General features: G+C 39.3%; 1 protein-coding gene across 11 annotated transcripts in view; it reads right to left on the minus strand.

Annotated features, from left to right (window-relative positions):
- Positions 1-863: 863 nt before the first annotated feature.
- The window catches only part of rtn4a (reticulon 4a), a 39,881-nt gene continuing 17,484 nt past the window's right edge, over positions 864-23,260 (minus strand). For 8 of the 11 annotated variants that reach the window (XM_062059451.1, XM_062059450.1, XM_062059448.1 and 5 more), the window contains 6 exons: positions 4,048-4,255; positions 3,842-3,980; positions 1,915-1,984; positions 1,735-1,781; positions 1,613-1,671; positions 864-1,535 (listed from right to left, as the gene is read on the minus strand). In XM_062059451.1, coding sequence (XP_061915435.1) covers positions 1,493-1,535; positions 1,613-1,671; positions 1,735-1,781; positions 1,915-1,984; positions 3,842-3,980; positions 4,048-4,255 — 566 coding nt within the window. In that variant the 3' untranslated portion in view covers positions 864-1,492. Of the gene's footprint in view, positions 1,536-1,612; positions 1,672-1,734; positions 1,782-1,914; positions 1,985-3,841; positions 3,981-4,047; positions 4,256-8,962; positions 9,118-16,401; positions 16,545-23,260 lie in introns of those variants that run through there. The other 3 variants (XM_062059443.1, XM_062059453.1, XM_062059452.1) reach the window with 3 other exon arrangements.

Raw genomic sequence — 23,260 nt, forward strand, 5'->3', positions numbered from 1 at the left:
AATATATTGGGTGTTTGTCCTTTAGTGTACCTAATATGTGGTCTGTCACATTTATTGTGGTCTGTCACATTATTCAATGTCATCTGTCACATTTATTGTGGCCTGCCACATTATTCAAGGTGGCCCATCACATTTATTATGGCCTGCCACATTATTCAACAGGGTCTGTCACATTATTGTGGCTTGCCACATTATTCAATGTCGTCTGTCACATTTATTGTGGCCTGCCACATTATTCAATGTCGTCTGTCACATTTATGTGGCCTGCCACATTATTCAACATAGTCTGTCACATATTGTGGCCTGCCACATTATTCAACGTGGTCTGTCACATTATTCAATGTGGTCTGTCACATTTGTGGCCTGCCACATTATTCAATATGGTCCGTCACATTTATTGTGGCCTGTCACATTATTCCATGTGGCCTGTCACATTATTCCACGTGGCCTGTCACATTATTCCACGTGGCCTGTCACATTATTCCACGTGGCCTGTCGCATTATTCCATGTGGCCTGTCGCATTATTCCATGTGGCCTGTCAGATTATTCAATGTGGCCTGTCAGATTATTCAATGTGGCCTGTCACATTATTCAATGTGGCCTGTCACATTATTCAATGTGGCCTGCCACATTATTCAACATGGTCTGTCACATTTTAGTGGCCTGCCACATTATTCAAAGTGATCCATCACATTATTCAACATGGTCTGTCACATTTATTGTGGCCTGCCACATTATTCAAGGTGGTCTGTCACATTAATTGTGGCCCTCAGTAAAAAAAAAGTTTGACAGCCCTACAGGAGGTGCACAAGATATTGTGATGTATTTGAGATAGCGTGAAGGAGAGAAGAGGGGCCGGGGCTTAGTTGTTCTAGAAGCTTTATTGAAGTGTTTACACGTCACAATGTATTCCACAAACACAGAGCTTTATCATCACAATCGAAGAATGAAGTCAGCACAAAAGTCAACTTGCATCAGGACAAATGTTGGAAGTTTAGAAAGAGACAAAACGTTGCTTTCTTCCTCCTCCAAATCTTACTTTGCTCATTTTAACGAGGATGAATGTAAAGGCGACAAGGTTCCGTCACTACATAGCGGCCATGTCACCACGACGACGACGACGTGTATTCTGTCCGGCTAAAGTTTCCTAGATGATTCTAGCGAGTTGCTCAGAAGCGCTAAAAAATGTACAACCGGCCACAAGCCCCGCCCCCTGCCCCGCCCACCAGCCACAGAGCTCCCTCAGGAAAAAGCAGGATGGCGTCTTCTCCTGTCTATCGACTAAATAAAAAAGTGACTTGGCAGCTGTTTAAAAAAAAAAAAAAAGCGGGAAAGAACATCTGACTTCCCACAATGCAGCGGGGTGGGGGTGGCGTGTGTTTATCGCATCAGAAAACAACATTTCTGAAAAGGAAAAAAAAAAGTGTTTTTTTATTAATTGACAAATAAATGTTTGAGGGCGGCCCCTCCCCCCACCTTGGCTCCGCCTCTTCACTCGGCTTTGCGCTTCATTCCAGGGACTTTGGCCTGGATCCTGCGAGACAAAAGGACAGGAATGTTTTGACGTGTGCCACAAGACTCTGTACCTGCCCTCGGTCTTCACGCGCTCACTTTTCCACCACGTCTTTGACCTGCTTGTTGACCAGCGCCACATAGTGGTCGATCTGAGCCTGAAACACAAAAAGGTACACTTAGCGTGCTGGGGGCCAGGGGAGGAAGGGGGCGGGGCTAACCTGGTGCTTCTCGTAAACGATGGGACAGCTGAAGGCCGCGACCACACCTGAAGAACGAGAAGGAACCGTCACAATACTACAAAGCTAGGCAAGTAGCGAGGATCTACATCTGGCCCAGGGACCAGACTAAAACTTGGGCATTTACAACAATTCCATGACTAAATAGTCCAGGAGTCTCACCCAGGATGACCAGCGTGAGTCCGTTGAAGAAGGCGCCCACGTAGGTCAGGATCCACATGAACAATGCAAACTGCAACAACAAGAAATACACACCTGTTGGCCCCGCCCACATTGTCCAAATCTACACTAACCTGTCCCTATTAGACTTTTTAAGTATTAAGTTTTTATGTTAATGTATAATTAACGTGTTATTATCCATAACCAGACCTCCAACTGTCAACAGCTCCACAAATGTGTCGCCTTCCTTTGTGCTGCTAACATTTTTTGGCCTGTTATAGTTTTTAAGTTATTGTTTTATAGTTTGCTACTTTTAAGCAATGTTGGGACTAACGCATTACTTTTGTAACGCGTTACTGTAACACCGTTATTTTTGGGGGGTAGTCTAATGCATTATTTTTTTAAATTTTTTATTCAGTAACTCAGTTACCGTTACTACATGATGTGTTACTACATAAAAAAATAACGTAAAATAACGCAGTATCGGTTGAAACTGAGAAGATCTGAGTGTGTTTTATTGAGAGTTGCAGTGTCGTCCTTCTGATTCTTCCTCTGTCACAAGGGAGAGAAGATGTGCGATATGTGTGTGTGTGTGTGTGTGTGTGTGTGGGGGGGGTGTCTGTGTTTACTAACAACAAGACATCATGGCGGAGCCGAAGCCAAGTTTCTTAACATGGAGATATTCTCACCACTTTTCTTTTGTCGCACACAAAGAAAAGAACATTTTAGTTCAATGTAAGTTGTGTCTTTGATCAAAGATCCTATCTACTGCCCAAAACAGCAATTAAAATCTGCTGAAACAGCTACAACAGCAACATGCTTCGACGAAGCTAGTAAAGAGAGAGACAGACTCCGATGCCACTTCACCTCCACTTAAGGATTTTGACGGAGGGACTGCTAGCCAGGACAACATTGATAGAGCCATTGCAGCGTATGTGCAGGCTATTTCTACAGTGGAGTCACCCGATTTCAGGCAGCTAATTAGCATAATAGCGGCATCAAACAGCAAATGGCAAGGAAAATTTTTTCCACGTACCTGGACACCCAGTTATGAGTACATAAACATGAAAGGCGAGCTAAAGAAAACACTCCAAACTCTGCTCATCATTCAGCACTGTAGGTACACACTGTCAATTCTCTTATATACGCTTTCATTCTAGACTTCTAGAGTGTTTGATTATCACATCACTCTAAATGTATAGACTATAAAGTTCACAAACATAAAGAAGGATCCTAGTGGGCCAAGCCAATCTTTCCTTTTCTCTAAACTAAAACTGGGGAAATGCGTAGTGTTCTGGGCTTCAGTACAGTGTTGATCTAAAGACATGATTTTATTTCACAATTCCTTGAGAGAAAAAAATGCCTGGTTAGGCTTTGTGTACGTCATGTGTGCCTTCCTTGGGTGAAGCCATGTTTACAGCTATGTTGTTATTATGTATGTTATGTTGCAGCTATTTAAAAAAGTTTTGTCAATTTGTTCTGGCCTGAAATAAATTGGCCCTTTGAAACATATCTTTGTCTTTGTGTGTTGTATGTAGACCACATTGCTAAGCACAGTTCAGTGATGCAAATACATGTCAAGTTGATCAACAGATTGTATTATTCTCCAGTGCAATAACAGTACTGAAATGAAGGCTAAAAGGGCATTAATGCCTTTAAAAAAAAAGGAGAAACTAACTAGTTACTTTTCACAGTAACGCATTACTTTTTGGCGTTAGTAACTGAGTTACTTTTGAAATAAAGTAACTAGTAACTATAACTAGTTACTGGTTTTCAGTAACTAACCCAACACTGGTTATGATAAATAACACATTAATTACATGTTAACATAAGTGTTACTAACTTGAAAATGTTAGCAGCACAAATTATTGGAACAAGTTTGGGGAGATGTAAGGGGTTGGGCAACTTGACACAGGTGAGTCCAGCTCACCTTGATGGAGTCCACCAGGTCATCCACCAGGAAGAGACGCCTCAGATCGCAGATGCTCTTGTTGAGCCTCTCCAGAACGAGGTCGCTGTACTTGTGGACCACGTCCTGGGACAGCGCCACCTCCTGGCCTAGGTACTGCCTGTGCGGAAGGGGCGGAGGTCAGTGCGTGCGTGCGGCGGCGGGACCACCGGGCGTGACGGACTCACTTGAAGGGGTGTCCCTCGTCAGACTTCTGGATGGCCTGCAGGATGCCCTTGTATATCCTGAAGCAGATGGTTACGGAGAGCAGCGCCAGGCCGATGTAGGAGCACACGCTCACGATGCTGCACACCGTCAGCGACAGCAGCAGCAGCAGGGCGGCGCCAAATACCACGCCAGTGGTCTTCACGTCGCGCCAGTAGAGGAGGTCCACCACTGTCACAAACGGCAACGTCAGTCTGGCACAGGACTGCAATTTACTCGTGGCAGTAAGTCATTTGATTTTTATGGACGCAGTAGGAGACAAACAGTGACCAAAAACATGAAAAGCAAAAAAAAAAAAAAATGTAGGGTACAAATGAACTTTTCTTGTGTCTCAGAACATCATACTTGCCAACCTTGAGACCTCCAATATCTGGAGGTGGGTGGTAGGGGGTGGGGGTGGTTGGGGGCGTGGTTATTTACAGCCAGAATTCACCAACTCGAGTATTTCATATATATATATATATGTATGTATGAAATACTTGACTTTCAGTGAAATCTAGCTATATATATATATATATATTTATTTATTTTATTTACATTAGAAAAAAAGAAAAAAACATACTTGAATTTCAGTGTTCCGTTGGCTATCCATTAGATGGCAGTATTGTCCTGTTTAACTTCTCCGTTCATTGGGCAGGCAAGCTGTTTATATTGTGGGAAAGCGGACGTGAGAACAGACTGTCCCCACTCAGTCTCAGGTCCGCATTGAGCTGGAGGGGGCGTGGCCTCCAGCTCCGGCTGAATACCGGGAGTTTGTGGGGAGAAAATCTCTGCCGAGAGGCGCTGAATACCGGGATTCTCCCGCTAAAAACGGGAGGGTTGGCAAGTATGCAGAACATACAAGACCGTTTTTAGACGTTTACATTTGCAAATATATAAACACCTAATAATATGCTTCTTAGGAATGCATCACAATTTCTATAGTGTATTGTTTATTTATTGATACATTTTTGGTTAAAGATTTCAGGGTGTCTTCAAAGGGGAACTGCAGTTTTTGGGGGGAATTTTGTCCATTTACAATCTTTATGTAAGACAAGAACATTTTAGTCCTTTTTATGCATTCTAACTCGTAAAAAAAAGCTAGCAAAAGTCAGCTACCAATGGAGACAATGACAGCCTCTCTAAAGCAGTGTTTTTCAACCACTGTGCCGCGGCACACTAGTGTGCCATGGGAGATGATCTAATTTCACCTATTTGGGTTAAAAATATTTTTTTGCAAACCAGTAATTATAGTCTGCAAAATTACATGTTGAGTGTCGCGAATAATTTTTTAATTGAAGAAAATTGTTTTTGTAATTGAAGATAAGTGTTTTTGTAATTGAAGATAAGTGTTTTTGTATTTGAACATAATTGTTTTTGTAATTGCGTTTTTTTTTAACTTGTGAATGAATTGTTGTGTGTTTGTGGAGTTTAGTCAGTAATTTCACTCCATACTTTTGCTAGCGGTAATGAGTGCATAAAAAAGGAAAAAGTGTGTGCTTGTAATCGTATTGTGAGAGGGTTGTGAATGACAAAAAAAAGTGCATGCAGTACCCCTTTAAAAAGTTGAACACAATATTGTGATAATGATAGAAAACGGTCATATTGTCTACACATTGTTCTTTAATAACTAAATATCATCTTAGTTACATGATGGATCATCTCAGTATGTACACGCTTACAATTGATGTTTGCCTTTCTAATGAGAAGGTTTGGTAAGTGGACTACAGTGAGTGTTCTTGAAACGTGACACACTACACTAATATGATTCCAAGTCACGTTAACAAAAATGGCGTCAGAAGGAAGACGAAGGACGAGGCTTCATGTAACATTCTAGAACCTTGATCTGTCCCCTCAAGACTAAAAACATGACTCAGCTCTTCTTCTGCTTCATGGACGAGAGAGTTATGATAAACGTGCATGCGTCGCCAGGCTCTGCTTTTTATCCATAGATTTATGAGATTTAATTTTTTATTATCTATAGCAGGGGTGTCAAAAGTGTGCCCCGGAGGCCATTTGCGGCCCACAGATAATGTTTTAAAGGCCCACGGCACATTCTAAAAATACTATTAAAATAAACAAAAACATAACAAAAGCGAAATAAGACAGCTTTAAGGTAAAATGTAATTTAGAAAAAGTTGCAATGTTGACTAAAAAAACAAAGCTGGTTTTTTTTTTCTTTCAAACTGTCATTGCTCAAAACATAATATTAGGGCTGCAACAACTAATCTATTATAAAAAATAGTTGCCGATCAATTTAGTCATTGATTCGTTGGATCTATGCTACGCGCATGCGCAGAGGCTACTTTTTATTTTTTAATAAACCTTTATTTATAAACTGCAACATTTACAAACAGCTGAGAAACAATCAAAATAAGTATGGTGCCAGTATGCCGTTTTTTTCAATAAAATACTAGAAAGGATAGAAATGTAGTTTGTCTCTTTTATCCGATTAGTAATAGATTACTCAAAGTAATAATCGACAGATTAATCAATTATCAAATTAGTTGTTAGTTCAGACCTGGGCATTCTGCGGCCCGCGGGCCACATCCGGCCCTTTGTGCGTCCCTGTCCGGCCCGCGTGAGGCCAATCATAAATTACAAAATAAATTTTAAAAAGTATATATATGTCGAGTGTGCAATACAACGGTGCTGCTTTTGTTTTGAAAAGCGTTATTTGTATTACTTCCATGTGGACGTATGCACATGCGTGATTGTGAGTGAATGTGAACAGCTGTAATCACAAATTACAAAATAAAGTTGAAAAAACATCTATGTCGTGCACGCAATACAACTGTGCTGCTTTTATTTTGAAAAGTGTTATTTATGGGCGTATGTCCGTGTGTAACCTGTGAGTGAAGGTGCACAGCGACAAGTGATGCACGGTTTACCCCCGAGACGCGAAAAAGAGAAAAGTTGATGACGAATGGAGTGTTTTCAACAAGACATGGACTGCCTAGCAACGTTCCCTCTAAGGTGCGCACCTGCACAATTGCGCACTGCTCAAGCGTCCTCTGCGCACAGCAAATATATGCTGCGCACCAAATCAAATCTCATCTGAATTCTAAACAAAATAAACACATTTATTCTGTGTAATTTTGCAATGCAACTCTGAGTGACAGTGACAACAAGCGGCCCTAACGTGTTCGTCAACACCGTTCAATTATTGTAACGTCTATCGAGATGCTTCGAGGCCAGGAATTATATCGATCACTTTATTGAGCAAAACTGTTTATATTCGGCCATAACCACACCAAAAACATGAGTAAAACACTTCTATCTCGAAAAACTAGTCATTTTCTGCCGTACAAACCAGGCCAAAACCAACTTGTCATCTGTCACCAACACGCATAGCACTAAACCACTGGTGCGTTTATGGCCACACAAAAAGTCGGACAACTCAAACACCACACAAAGTTACACTATGACTCCTCAGTCATACGTGTGCTTATTTTACTGTCATTTATTATTAATGTTAATTTATTTATATTAATCATGGACTGCTGTTACTAGAGAAAGTTAAAGGAATGCACACTTCATCCTATGCTTACATTTCATTGTGCAACATGAGGATGTTTAAGGGGAACTAAATGTGATCTCTGAAAGGGGTACAAATGATTTCCAAAGCAGTGCTTTTGGTATAAAGTTAAATTAGGTTAAATGAAAGTATTATTATTATTTATCTTACAGTATATATAAAAAATAATACTGAGCAAAATTTAATTAAAATATTGTCGATGTGGCCCCCGGTAAAAATTAATTGCCCACCCCTGTGTTAGTTGCAGCCCTACATAATACTGAATCAAAATCAATGTTATTATGAATTATTGACCTATCCAAGGTTCCTATTACGTCACATCAAATATTCCACTAAGAAAAATATTTTTGGTGGAAGATTTTGCAAATTTGGTAAATAAATAACCCAAAAATTTATATTTTGTTGTTTTCTTACTGTACCGAAAATTAACCGAACCGTGACCTCTAAACCGAGGTACGTACCGAACCGAAATTTTTGTGTACTGTTACACCCCTAGTAGTCAGGGTTTGCGGGCGGCTGAGGTTGGAACCCTGCGGAGCGACAGCTGCTCTTGTGTGAGCTTGACTTTCAGAACAAACATTCCGGAAGGGTCAGCAAGACAACAACTGATGAACGCGAGCATAACTTGACTTGTTTGTTTACACCTCGGAAGGTCAAACAGAATAGTGAATCCATCCTGAATGTACATTTATACAAGATGCTAATAGCAAGATTACAAAGTGATTCATGTAGACACAAGCAATGATGTTGCCCGGCAACCATTCTGCAGACTGTCTGGGCGTCCTAATGAGGAGTTAATTTGAGACGAGGGTCCTTAAAATGAATGCAACTTGTCATACTCGCACATCGACAGCCAAGCACAAACTAACGGTGAACAAAGACGAGCATTTTTTAAAGGTTTACTATGTTCGCAGCTAGCAGCTTAGCGAGGCTAATCAGGACACGAGGAAGAGGAGGAGGAAGAAGAGGAAGAGGCGGGACTTTGGTCCAAAAGTGTCCGCCTGGCTACATATGGTCTCAGGCGGGCTAGCATCGCCGTAGCCCGGCTAAAAATAGCCGGTGTAGCATCCAGCTAAAGCGGTTAGCACCTAAAAGTTCACATTGTACACTAGAACACTAAATAACACATCAAACATGCTGCATGTTCACATCCTGCTAGGTGATAAACGGTAACCGCGCTAAATGACCTCCGCAGGCGGCACCGGGCGGACGTCTTCCACCGCCCGGCCGGGAGCCACACGCACACGGCCTCGCAAGGCGAAGCAGAGCCGCCACGACGGCGAGCAAAGTGTGGAAGTCGGCGAGTAAAAAGAAGAAGAGGCAGGAGGGGGAGAAAAAAAAAAAGTGCTGATCGGACTAACCCTGTTTGGCGTCCATCTTGAAGCAGCCGCACGCTGAGGACGACCGCGCGCATGCGCACCTCGGTCCTCTCTGTGGACCCGCGCGCACGCCATCGCTACACGCACGCGCCTCGCTCCATTCCAGAACCTTCCGTTTTTTCAGCCAAACACATTCTACACTTTTGCTCCACCAAAACATGATTGAGACAACGGTAGTCACGTCATATCTCGCGGTATTTCCTCCACTCCATAAACATGTTATATTATTGTTTTAAATGTTTACATAGCAAGTACGTTTTTTTTAATTATCATAAAAGATTTACAATCATGAGTATGATTTAATAACATCAAACCTAAGGCATTTTTGTAGCCTGGAAGGTTAATCAAAATTACATTTGTTTTGTTTCAAGCAGAAATAATGTATTTTTTAATTGAATTTTTTTTTCTTGACGTGTAAATCGTTTATTAATTGAAGAAAATGTATTTTTTTACTTTCAAATTGTTTAATTCGAAAAAGTTTTTTTTACTTGCAAATCATTTTTAATTGAAGAGAATGTTTTTACTTGCGAATTTGATTTTAATTGAAGAAAATTGTTTTACTTGCACGAATTTGTTTTTTACTAGTGAATACTTTTTTCAATTGAATAAAATGTTTTTTTACTTGAAAAAAATGATTTTTTTACTCGCAAATAATTTTTTAATTGAAGAAAATATTTTTTTACTTGAAGAAAATGTATTTATTTATTTGAAGACAATTGTTTTTTGACGTGTAAATCGTTTATTATTTGAAAAAATGTATTTTATTTTACTTTCAAATTGTTTAATTGAAAAACTTTTTTTTTATTTGCAAATCATTTTTAGTTGAAGAAAATGTGTTTTTTACTTGCGAAATTGATTATAATTGAAGAGAATTGTTTTACTTGCACAAATTAGTTTTTTTACTAGTGATTTTTAAAAAAAATTGAATAAAATGTTTTTTCCTCGCAAATCGTTTAATTGAAGAAAATATTTTTTTTATCTATCCATCCATCCATTTTCCTTTGCTTATCTGACGTCGGGTTGCGGGGGCAGCAGCCTAAGCAGAGAAGCCCAGACTTCCCTCTCCCCAGCCACTTCGTCCAGCTCCTCCCGGGGGATCCCAAGGCGTTCCCAAGCCAGCCGGGAGACATAGTCTTCCCAACGTGTCCTGGGTCTTCCCCTTGGCCTCCTGCCGGTCGGATGGGCCCCAAACACCTCCCTAGGGAGGCGTTCGGGTGGCATCCTGAGCAGATGCCCGAACCACCTCATTTGGCTCCTCTCCATGTGGAGGAGCAGTGGCTATACATATATAATATTTTTTTACTTGAAGGAAATATTATTTTTTTAAATTGAAGACAATTGTTTTTTTAATTGCATTTTTGCAAGCAGAAATAATGTATTACCAATTATTATAACTATGAGAATTAATCTCCAACAAAGTAACGGCACAATTAACCAACACATCATCCACACTACAATAATAACCCTCGCTGTGTGTGTGAGAAGGGGCACCAGGAAGAGAGGATTATGAATGAAAAAAAAAGTCAGGAAAGGATGAAGACATTGCTGCAAGGATCCATGTAAGGACTTCCAAGCGCTCCATGAACATCAAGGTGCATGCTGGGAGTCACACAATACAACCATGTGACCAACACCTTACAATAATCTATACATTTCCTGTTATACGTGACAGGTTTTGTACGTTCATAAACCTCATGTGACACTGGATGCTTGTGAAGTGTGCAGACTCACAAAGACCGTAGTCAGGTCTCTGAGGACACATGACCGCCTCGACCTTCTCACGCTAACGACTGGAACCAATCATCTTTTAACAGAAACACAATCAGTGCGTTGATCCGGGAATGAATACTTGCATCATCACTACACAGTGTACTTCTTTCCAATCCTGAGTGTGTACTGCTGTAGGGATGGGCGATAAAACATATCAATATGTATCGCGATGGACACGTAAGTGATATCTATTAAAAAGGTTTGATTAGTTTTTAATTGTTTTTTGTTGCATTGTTGTTGTCCACTGGAGGCCTCGGTTTTAGATACTGGAATAAGTTTGTTGTCTTGCTGCCTTTGCAGCGCGCAAGTCATTGGTGCCACACCTGTTTCCACAAAACCAAACCACTGGCAACACTTTTCTTTGGAACAAACATCTCACTCTCGTCAGCGTTAGCATTAGCCATGTTTTGCAGCTAAGGAAATACTTTTTTTTTTTTATCGTTTGCAACTAAAAACTTTCATTCAAGTACACAAGTGTAACACACTTACACACTCAATGAATGGACCAAGTGTAAGTATACAAGTACAAGACATACACACTTAATTGACTAAGTGTAAGTACACAAGTATAACACTTAAATGTAAATGGGTTATACTTGTATAGCGCTTTTCTACCTTCATGGTACTCAAAGCGCTTTGACACTATTTCCACATTTACCCACACATTCACACACTGATGGCGGGAGCTGCCATGCAAGGCCCTAACCACGACCTATCAGGAGCAAGGGTAAAGTGTCTTGCCCAAGGACACACCGCACGTGACGAGGTTGGTAGAAGGTGGGGATCGAACCAAGAACCCTCAGGTTGCTGGCACGGCCACTCTCCCAACTCTACCACGCCGTCCCCACTTACACCTAATAGACTAAGTGTAAGTACACAAGTGGAACACACTTACACACTTAATAGACTAAGTAAGTGTAAGTACACAAGTATAACACATACACATGTAATAGACTAAGTTTAAGTACACAAGTATAACACTTACACACTTAATAGACTAAGTATACAAATGTAACAGACTTAGACTAAGTGTAAGTACATAAGTATAACCAGTGTTTCCCACACATTAATTTATTTGTGGCAGCCCGCCACGAAAGAATTACGTCCGCCACAAATAGATTTCAAATCATGTAGTTGATGTAGATGCCCATATAGGCTGTTCAGATTTTCTTTACAAAAGAGAAGTGTAGGATACTTCTCTTGTTGCCTTATTTGTATTTGACCACTACTGTTTTCTGTTTATTTGTTACTGACTGTGGCAGGACATCTCTGGCTCTGTTTCACTTTATGTTGCTGGTAAATAATATGGTTGTAGTAGTAGGCTAAAGTTAAATTATTTAGTATGCACTAATTAAAGGGGCAGAGCTTTAAGAGACATTTTAGCTTTTATATTTTATAAGATATATTTTTTGTAAGTACCACAATTAATAAATATATTTCAGTGAATAACAATCTGTATATAAATATGTACATAAAGTGTTGTAATTATATTGTAAAATGGATGGATGGATGGATGAACGTTTAAAACAAAACTGTTATTATTAATTAGTAAGTATACATTTTTTGAGCCTTTTTAGAGAAAATCATATCATTGTAGTAAATTATTCAAATTACTCGATGATGTCATGGTGACCACGCCCATAGCCACGCCCCCACCGCGACAGGTATCTTGGCAGTTTATGGGAAACACTGATAACACTTACACACTTAATAGACTCAGAGTAAGTACCCGAGTTTAACACATACACACTTAATAGACTTAGTGTAAGTATACACATGTGACACACTTACACACTCAAGAGACTAAGTTTAAGTTCACAAGTGTAAGACACTCAATAGACTAAGTGTAATTACATATATATAGCACATACACACTTAATAGACTAAGCGTAAGTCATACTTGCCAACCTTGAGACCTCCGATACCGGGAGGTGGGGGTGGGTGGTGGGGGTGGGCGTGGTTGGGGGTGTGGTTAAGAGGGGAATATATTCAAGCTAGAATTCACTGAAAGTCAAGTATTTCATGCATATATATATATATATATATATATATATATATATATATATATATATATATATATATATATATATATACTGCCATCTACTGGATAGCCTCCAGAACACTGAAATTCAAGTATTTCTTTTATTTATATGTATAATAAAATAAATAAATATATATATATATATATATATATATATATATATATATATATATATATATATATATATATATATAGAGCTAGAATTCACTGAAAGTCAAGTATTTCATGCATATATATATATATATATATATATATATATATATATATATATATATATATATATATATATATATATATATGCATGAAATACTTGACTTTCAGTGAATTCTAGCTCTATATATATATATATATATATATATATATATATATATATATATATATATATATATATATATATATATATATATATATTTATTTATTTTATTATACATATAAATAAAAGAAATACTTGAATTTCAGTGTTCTGGAGGCTATCCAGTAGATGGCAGTATTGTCCTGTTTAAGAGTGTCACAACATTGCTGTTTACGGCAGACAAACTGCTTTACGGTAGACTAAACGTGACTGCTGTTGTTGTGTGTTGTTACCGCGCTGGGATGACGTTAATGAAACCAAGTTCTCGCCCTCGATCATTCTACAGTTATGACGTCAATGGGCAGGCAAGCTGTTTATATTGTGGGAAAGCGGACGCGAGAACAGGTCCACATTGAGCTGGAGGGGGCGTGGCCTCCAGCTCCGGCTGAATACCGGGAGTTTGTCGGGAGAAAATTTCTGCCGGGAGGTTATCGGGAGAGGCGCTGAATACCGGGAGTCTCCCGGTAAAAACGGGAGGGTTGGCAAGTATGGCGTAAGTACACAGCTACTCAGTACACACTTATGAGAATAAGTGTAAGTACACAAGAGTAACACGAATACACTTAATAGACTAAGCGTAAGTATACAAATGTAACACACAAACTTAATAGACTAAGTGTAAGTACACAAGAGTAACACGTACACACTTAGACTAAGTGTAAGTATACAAGAGTAACACACACACTTAATAGACTAAGTGTAAGTATACACATGTAACACACTTATGCACTGAATAGACTAAGTGTGAGTAAATAAATAAATGATAAATGGGTTATACTTGTATAGCGCTTTTCTACCTTCAAGGTACTCAAAGCGCTTTGACTGTATTTCCACATTCACCCATTCACACACACATTCACACACTGATGGCGGGAGCTGCCATGCAAGGCGCTAACCAGCAGCCATCAGGAGCAAGGGTGAAGTGTCTTGCCCAAGGACACAACGGACGTGACTAGGATGGTAGAAGGTGGGGATTGAACCCCAGTAACCAGCAACCCTCCGATTGCTGGCACGGCCACTCTACCAACTTCGCCACGCCGTCCCCGTAAACACATATACCACATACACACTTAATAGACTAAGTGTAAGTACACAAGTATAACACAGTCACAATTAATAGACTACGTGAAAGTACACAAGTATAACACTTACACACTTAATAGACTAAGTGTAAGTACACAAGTATAACACATACTCACTTAATAGACTAAGAGTATGTACACAAGTATAACACATGCACACTTAATAGACTAAGTATACAAATGTAACAGACTTACACACTTAGACTAAGTGTAAATACACAAGTGTAACACACTCAATAGACTAAGTGTAATTACACAAATATACCACATACCCACTTAATAAACCAAGTGTAAGTACACAGGTATAACACTTACACACTTAATGAACTAAGTGTTAAGTAGACAAGTATAACACACTTATTACACACTTAATAGACTAAATGTAAGTACACAAGAGTAAAACACACACTTAATAGACTAAGTGTAAGTACACAAATGTAACACATACACACTTGATAGACTAGGGTAAGTACACAAGTGTAACACTTATTACACACGTAACAGACTAAGTGTAAGTACGCAAGAGTAACATACATACTAAATAGACTAATTGTTAGTATACAAATGTAACACACACTTAATAGACTAAGTGTTAGTACACAAGTGTAACATACACACTAATAGACCAAGTGTAAGTACACAAGTATAACACTTACACACTTACTAGACTAAGTATAAGTACACAAGTATAACACATACACACTTAATAGTCTAAGTGTAAGTACACAAATATAACACTTACACACTTAATAGACTAGGTGTAAGTACACAAGTATAACACATACACAATTAATAGACCAAGTGTAAGTACACAAGTATAAAACTTACACACTTACTAGACTAAGTGTAAGTACACAAACATAACACATACATACTTAATAGACTAAGTGTAAGCACACAAGTATAACATGTACACTCTTAATAGACTAAGTGTAAGTACACAAGTATAAAAACATACACACTTAACAGACTAAGTGTAAGTACACAAGTATAACATACACTCTTACTAGACTATGTGTAAGTACACAAGTATAACACACACACTTAAGTCTTAATTTTAAGTACACAAATATAACACTTACACACTTAATAGACTAGGTGTAAGTACACAAGTACAAGACATATACTCTTAATAGACTAAGTGTAAGTAAACAAGTATAACATATACACTCTTAATAGACTAAGTGTAAGTAAAAAAGTATAACATATACACTCTTAATAGACTAAGTGTAAGTACACAAATATAACTTACATACTTATAGACTAGGTGTAAGTACAAAAGTATAACACGTACACACTTAATAGACTAAGTGTAAGTACACAAGTGTAACACACACATTTAATAGACTAAGTGTAAGTACACAAGTATAACACATACACACTTAATAGACTAAGTGTAAGTACACAAGTATAACACATACACTCTGTTAAGTGTGTAAGTACACAAGAATAACATATACACTCTTAAAAGACTAAGGGTAAGTACACAAGTACAAGACATACACTCTTAATAGACTAAGTGTAAGTACACAAGTGTAACACACATTTAATAGACTAAGTGTAAGTATACAAGTATAACACATACACAATTAACAGACTAAGTGTAAGTACACAAGAATAACATATACACTCTTAATAGACTAAGTGTAAGTACACAAGTGTAACACACTTGCACACTAAATAGACACAAGTATACAAGTGTGTAAGTACACAAGTGCACCGACTGAGACAGGCTTTTTGTGACATGTTTTATACTTGGATTATGAGCAAAGTGGTCAACTCCTACAGCATCAAACTCAAGCTAACGGGGGCTCAAGAGTTATTTGATCATCATTAGCATATTTCTGTCCTTCCAGCCAATCAGTGGTCATTTCCTCCATCCCTGCGATCCACCTTTGGACACAGCTGCAGCGTGTCCAAAGGTCCTGCGCTGGAACACGCAGCACATTGCACAAACAGGAATTTGTGAAGACCAAACCCGCACAAGACCAAACCCGTTAATAACGAGTTTTATCTGAAAAAGGAGAAGCGACTGGACTAAACTACTCGGAGCTGTCTCCCACGTCCATGGAAGCACATCATGGCGAGGACGGTGTCCCGCTCATCTCACGCAGCAGCAGCAAACAAACATGTCTTCATCGCGGCCAGATAGAAAGGAATAAAGACGGAGGCGTACCCTGCTGCCTCCACGCAGCTTTGCTTGAGTCCACACAGGTCTTGTCCATGGCGGACGATCACAAGCACACATTCCACGCTCGCCAACACTGCACTGGCAGGAAGGACGAGGAGGAGGAGGACGAAGAGGAGGGGGTGTTGCAGCAGTCAGCTGACCGTCTGCCATCAGCGCTCTGACGCAGCAACATTACAAAAGGCGTTGCCACACCTTTGACTCATCATCTTGCTGCCCTCCATGCTCCCTGACCTGCTGACCCACACCTTTGGACTCTTTAGGTCAGACCTGGGCAAAATACGGCCCGCGGGCCACATGCGGCGCATTAAGAATTTCATTTCGGCCCACCGGACGTTCTACATAATTTTTTTTAGACCCATCAACCCATCCATTTTCTAGACCTTTAACATCAAAACTGTAGCCGCCATTATGATGTGCAATGCTGTTTTTAAATGACTGTAATTCTTGAAGTACAGAAAGTATTTCAATTAGAGATGTCCGATAATATCGGACTGCCGATATTATCAGCCGATAAATGCTTTAAAATGTAATATCGGAAATTATCGGTATCTGTTTCAAAAAGTAAAATTTATGACTTTTTAAAACGCCGCTGTGTACACGGACGTAGGGAGAAGTACAGAGCGCCAATAAACCTTAAAGGCACTGCCTTTGCGTGCCGGCCCAATCACATATTATCTACGGCTTCTCACACACACAAGTGAATGCAAGGCATACTTGGGCAACAGCCATACAGGTCACACTGAGGGTGGTCGTATAAACAACTTTAACACTGCTACAAATATGCGCCACACTGTGAACCCACACCAAACAAGAATGACAAACACATTTCGGGAGAACATCCGCACCGTAACACAACATAAACACAACAGAACAAATACCCAGAACCCCTTGCAGCACTAACTCTTCCCGGGACGCTACAATATACACCCTCCGCTACCCCCAAGCCCCCCACCACCTCAAGCCGGCCCAATCACATATTATCTACGGTTTTTCACACACACAAGTGAATGCAAGGCATACTTGGTCAACAGCCATACAGGTCATACTGAGGGTGGCCGTATAAACAACTTTAACACTGTTACAAATATGCGCCATACTGTGAACCCATACCAAACAAGAATGACAAACACGTTTCGGGAGAACATCCGCACCGTAACACAACAGAACAAATACCCAGAACCCCTTGCAGCACTAACTCTTCCCGGGACGCTACAATATACACCACCCGCTACGTCCTACCCCCCCACACCTCAACCCCGCCCACCTCAACCTCCTCATGCTCTCTCAGGGAGAGCATGTCCCAAATTCCAAGCTGCTGTTTTGAGGCATGTTAAAAAACATTATGCACTTTGTGACTGGAATAATAAATATGGCAGTGCCATGTTGGCATTTTTTTCCCATAACTTGAGTTGATTTATTTTGGAAAACCTTGTTACATTGTTTAATGCATCCAGCGGGACATCACAACAAAATTAGGCATAATAATGTGTTAATTCCACGACTGTATATATCGGTATCAGTTGATATCGGAATCGGTAATTAAGAGTTGGACAATATCAGAATATCTGCAAAAAAGCCATTATCGGACATCTCTAGTGATAATATATCATATTGTAGGTGTTTATTGTGTGAATGCGCCAAAACATGCTATGGCTATGGTATTTTTTATTTAATTTTTTTTTGTCATAAAAAAAATACAATCATGCATGCTTACGGACTGTATCCCTGCAGACTGTATTGATCTATATTGATATATAATGTAGGAACCAGAAATATTAATAACAGAAAGAAACAACCCTTTTGTGTGAATGAGTGTGAATGAGTGTAAATGGACGGAGTTTGTTTGGGTTGCTGCACTAATTGTAAGTGTATCTTGTGTTTATGTTGATTTAATAAAAAAATAAAAAATAAATATTTAAAAAAAAAAATTTTTAATGTCTTGTGCGGCCCGGTACCAATCGATCCACGGACCGGTACCGGGCTGCGGCCCGGTGGTTGGGGACCGCTGGTGTAAATCACTAGACCTTTTAAGGACAGACCTACTTCTTGTGTGTTCCTTTAGCATCAGTAAGACAGTGGCTTGTTGTAGTAACATATTAAGCCCACCAGAGGGCAGCAGCGTCCTGAAAGAGGCTTCACTAAAAGTGATCCCAATCAGGCTCTTTTCAACTCTTCAGTCCTTAATGAGCTCTTCACCTGAAGGTTCTGCCGAACTTCCACTTTCCTGGTGAATGATGTCATCATCCTGTGATGGATTTACTGGCTCTTACAGCTACAATAATGTTACAAGCCTGGCGAAAGAGTCCATTGCGTCAAAGTACCGCCGTGACTTTTCACCCCGATGTGGACCAGCTTCATGCACTCATGGTCTAGCACGGCACTAAAACCACGCACCTTGTCCTCCACCAACACTGGCCTTGCACACACTTAGACAGACAAGATGAGGACGTGATGTGAGGCTACTACTCGCACCAGCTTGTTGGCTGACTTCCTTCCACAGAATCTTCAGAGGTGCTGCCAGCGTCGCAATGCAGGGAGGAGGCTTTAATTAGCAACACGCAAATATGCAAGCCCGATTCACTTCTACGAAAGTTTGCTGACAACTATCACTTCCTCAGCCAGGATGCAGCCGAGTCACCTTATTCCAATACAGAAAAGATGTAGTTGCTTACGGCTGGACAAGTTCTAAAGAAGGAGAACATGTCTTTATTCCTGTGACAACTTGTCTCAGTCCAGTAGAGGGAACAATATGAAACTACCACTGACATTTTCATCAAGAACCTGGACACATCCGGCCCGATGGGCCTCGCCCAAATAGGCTGGATGGAAGCATTCAAACCAGGGTTGATCATGTATGCAGTATTCGAGGCATATGTGTCAGAGTGAAGCAGCAGCAGAAGACGACTACTCATTCAACCCGGGAACAAATTTCATTAAATTGCCAAAATCGGACTTTGAACAACGACTGGACAACCAAGTGTGAATGTTCTGCCCCAGAGCAAGTGCTCGAGTCATTGTTTCCCGTCGGACCTTTTAAGAGACGGACGCATTGTTCCCTGACAAGCTGCAACAACGGTAGAAATCCAGACGTGTAAAACTTCATCACGAAACTTGGTCAAATTTTTTTGGTAGTAAGATATTGTACATAAATATATTTAGTTTGTTTTGTGTTGAAATTGCTGACTTTTGTCGGATACTAATGTTAGGATACTTTTATCTAAGTTATCACAAAAACTTTTGTCTTTCAATGAGTTCCCAGCGAGAAGCAAAAACATGTTTTTGAACCTACCAAGAAGAAGGCTTGTAAAACTCCACTGTGTAGGATGGAAAGCAACATGAAGGTGTTCTGTTTCTTTCATGTATTGTAATCAACAGAAAGATATTGTTGTGACCCAAGAACTACAAAGCGGAGAGGAAACAGGGCCTGACTCCCCTCCAGGCACCGCTTTTTTGAACTCTTTTACGAACCTCTTTTTGACTCTTTTACAAACCTCTTTTTTGAACTCTTTCACAACCTCTTTTTTGAACCGACCTTTTCTATTGAACTGTTTTAATCAAAGGCGATGGCTGTTTACGACCCCCGTCCCTTTGGAAGCAGCTGTTGCCATGTGGTCAGGGAAGGTCCAAATAAAAGAAGGAGGCGTGCAATCTTTTGGCAGAGCGAGATGACACTGTAAGGGTACAGATGTACACGTTTCTCCTCACTGAGCCAAATTGAATTTTGTCTGTTTAATTCTTTGCTTCTTGTCTTGTTTAATAGATGTGTTTGAACCTGACAACTAACTCCGGCGATAAAAGGTAGTTTAAAACATGCAGCGCTAAATTTAACCAGTAGACGCTTTAATTGTGATGAGTCACAATGTTTGATGTGAATGTTGATTAATTTATATTTTATTTATGTAGAAATACACAATGAACGTTATACTTTTGTTATGTTTATTTTATGTTTATATTTGCACCCTTACAAACCTAAACGAAGGAAGAAATGTAAAGAACTAAAAACCGAGGAAGGAAAATATTTCAAAAGAAGGAACACCGATCCTCAACAAAACTTCTGGGGCTTTTGTTTCTTTATGCTGTTAACTATCTGTCTAGCTGCACACGCTGGAAACAAGTAGCGAGGGCAGAATAATGAATTTATTGACAGTGCAGCATGAAAGCAGATGTGTTTACTTTGTAAGTAAGTAAACGCTGTCTCAGAGGAATATATCCCACGGAGGCACTTTCTGACGAAACATTCAAATTTCCATGTCCGGCCCCTGAGCCCTTGGGCTCTTGAAACTGCGGCCCTCTTCATGATGTAGTTGAAGAGCCCTAGCATAAAGCAACTACAACCAGTCAATGTGGACTAAATCAGGGGTGTCCCAATGACATAGTGATATCTGTCTAGTATCATATAAAAAAAACAACACAGGTATGGATGATATTTGCTTGCGAGAAAAATGTGGGATATCATGTGCGATACAAGCAATCCTGCAGCGTGTTTACTTGTGTGTGATATCATGTGCGGTACAAGCAGTCCTGCAGCACGTTTACTTGTGTGATTTCATGTGCGATGCAAGCAATCCTGCAGCGTGTTTACTAGTGTGTGATATCATGTGCGATACAAGGGGTCCTGCAGAGTGTTTACTTGTGTGCGATATCATATCTGATACAAGCAGTAACGCAGCGTGTTTACGTGTGTGTGATATCATGTGCAATACAAGCAGTACTGCAGCGTATTTACTCGTGTGTGATGTCATGTGCGATACAAGCAGTCCTGCAGCGTGTTTACTTGTGTGATGTCATGTGCGATATAAGTAGTCCTGTGGAGTGTTTACTTGTGTGCAATATAATTGTGCGAGACAAGCAGTCCCGTAGCGTGTTTGTGTGTGATATCATGTGCAAAAAAAGCAGTCCTGCAGCACGTTTACGTGTGTGATATCATGTGCGATATAAGTAGTCCTGCAGCGTGTTTACTTGAGCAAAACTAATTAACATCTAAATGTCCTCCAATAAGCACACAAGGTTGGTCTTTTCTTTCTATTTTAGTCAAGTCATTTACAAAAGGTAAACATGCATAAACTACTAGTTATATTTTTCTGTACTCCCAATTTAAAGTAATGTTGGCGATAAAGAAGCGCTGGTAAACAACTAAATAGGTGAACAAACATTTTTAAAAAATGGATTCTCAATATTTGTTGGCAAAAATTTTACTTCAATAAATATTGAACATCTTGAAGTGCAGTTTTTCCCCCCAATTGGAAAAACTGGGTTGGGTGGTTTGTTTTGTCTTCTTTTGCTGCCAACTGCAATTATTTAATTTTTTTATGTCTCCAGACATCTTATTTGATGGTTTTTAAATGTCATTTAAGAGCTTAATTTTCACAAAAGCCATTGACTGGCATTTAATGCGTTATAATGACCTGCGGAAACCCTGTTTTTCCGGTAAAATTCTGGCGACTGAGCAGACAGGTTTTTTTTAAACTGTAAAATATATGGTTATTTTTGCGGTTTATTATTGTAAATAGAAAAAATACTATTCTTAACGGTCTTATTTGATGGTTTTTAAATGTCATTTAAGAGCTTAATTTTCACAAAAGCCATTGGCTGACTTTTAATGCGTTAATGACCTGCGGAAACCCTGTTTTTCCGGTAAAATTCTGGCGACTGAGCGGATAGTCTTTTTTAAAACTGTAAAATATATGGTTATTTTTGCGGTTTATTACTGTAAATAGAAAAAATACTATTTTTAATGGTAAAACTCTGGGGACTGAGCAGCCAATTCTTTTTTTTTTTCTTTTAGTGTAAAATGTATTGTAATTTTTACAATATAGAATTTAATGGATAACGTGCTTTGAAATCAAGTCAATCATTTATTTTATTTTTTTATTTGAACAAAAAAAGGTGTAGTGTGTAATATGTTTGTTACATTATAAGGAATCACTTTCCTGCCTGAATTGATAAAAATGCAACTAACTTTACATTATTAACATGAACAATATTATAGATTCATACATAAGCAGATATTTGATGTTTTATTTTTAAATGTTTGTAGTGTATGATAATATATTTGTTGCATTAGATAACATTGAATAAGATGCTATGCAATTGCATGCAGAACATGTTACAGTGAAGCCAAGTGCTACATATGCTTCATCATAAAATCATGTCCCCCAAGGTCACACACGCCCCTCAGGGGGGCCTGTCCCACTCTTTGAGGACTATGTTTACCATCAGTAAGTCAGTAGCTCGTTGTAGTAACACACTAAGTCCACCAGAGGGGAGCAGTGTCCTGAAAGAGGCTTCTCTAAAAGTGAACCCAATCAGGCTCTTTTCCAATTCTTTCCTTCATGAGCTCTTCACCTGGTTAAACCCTCCAGAACGCAGGTGTCAAAGTCGTTTTCACTGAGGGCCACATCGCAGTTATGTTTGGCCCTAGAGGGCCGTTTCTAACAGTGAATACTATTATTACACAATTTTTATGCATTTTATTAGTTTTTTTTTTAAAATTAAAATGTAAAAAAAATAGGGTTAATTGCAATAGTTTCACCATACAATTTAGTGTATATTACAGTAAATTGAAAAACAGTACCGCTGTTTTTATGGTAACAAAAAGGCAGCCCAGTTGCCAGAATTTCACTGTAAAATTAACATGTTATTTTTACTGTATATTTTTTTAAAAATGCAATTTTACAGTAAAATTTTGGCATCTAAGCTGCCAGTTTGTTTGCTTTGTTTTACCGCAAATGTACCGCAAACTGTGGATTTTTCGGTGTATTACTGTAAACGCCAAAACGGCACCACAGTTTATTACAATAAAAAAAAGTACCGTTTTTTTTTTCATTTAGAGAAAAATGCTGTA

Source organism: Entelurus aequoreus, linkage group LG09 (genome assembly GCF_033978785.1).
Source record: "Entelurus aequoreus isolate RoL-2023_Sb linkage group LG09, RoL_Eaeq_v1.1, whole genome shotgun sequence".
NCBI classification, from domain to species: Eukaryota; Metazoa; Chordata; class Actinopteri; order Syngnathiformes; family Syngnathidae; genus Entelurus; species Entelurus aequoreus.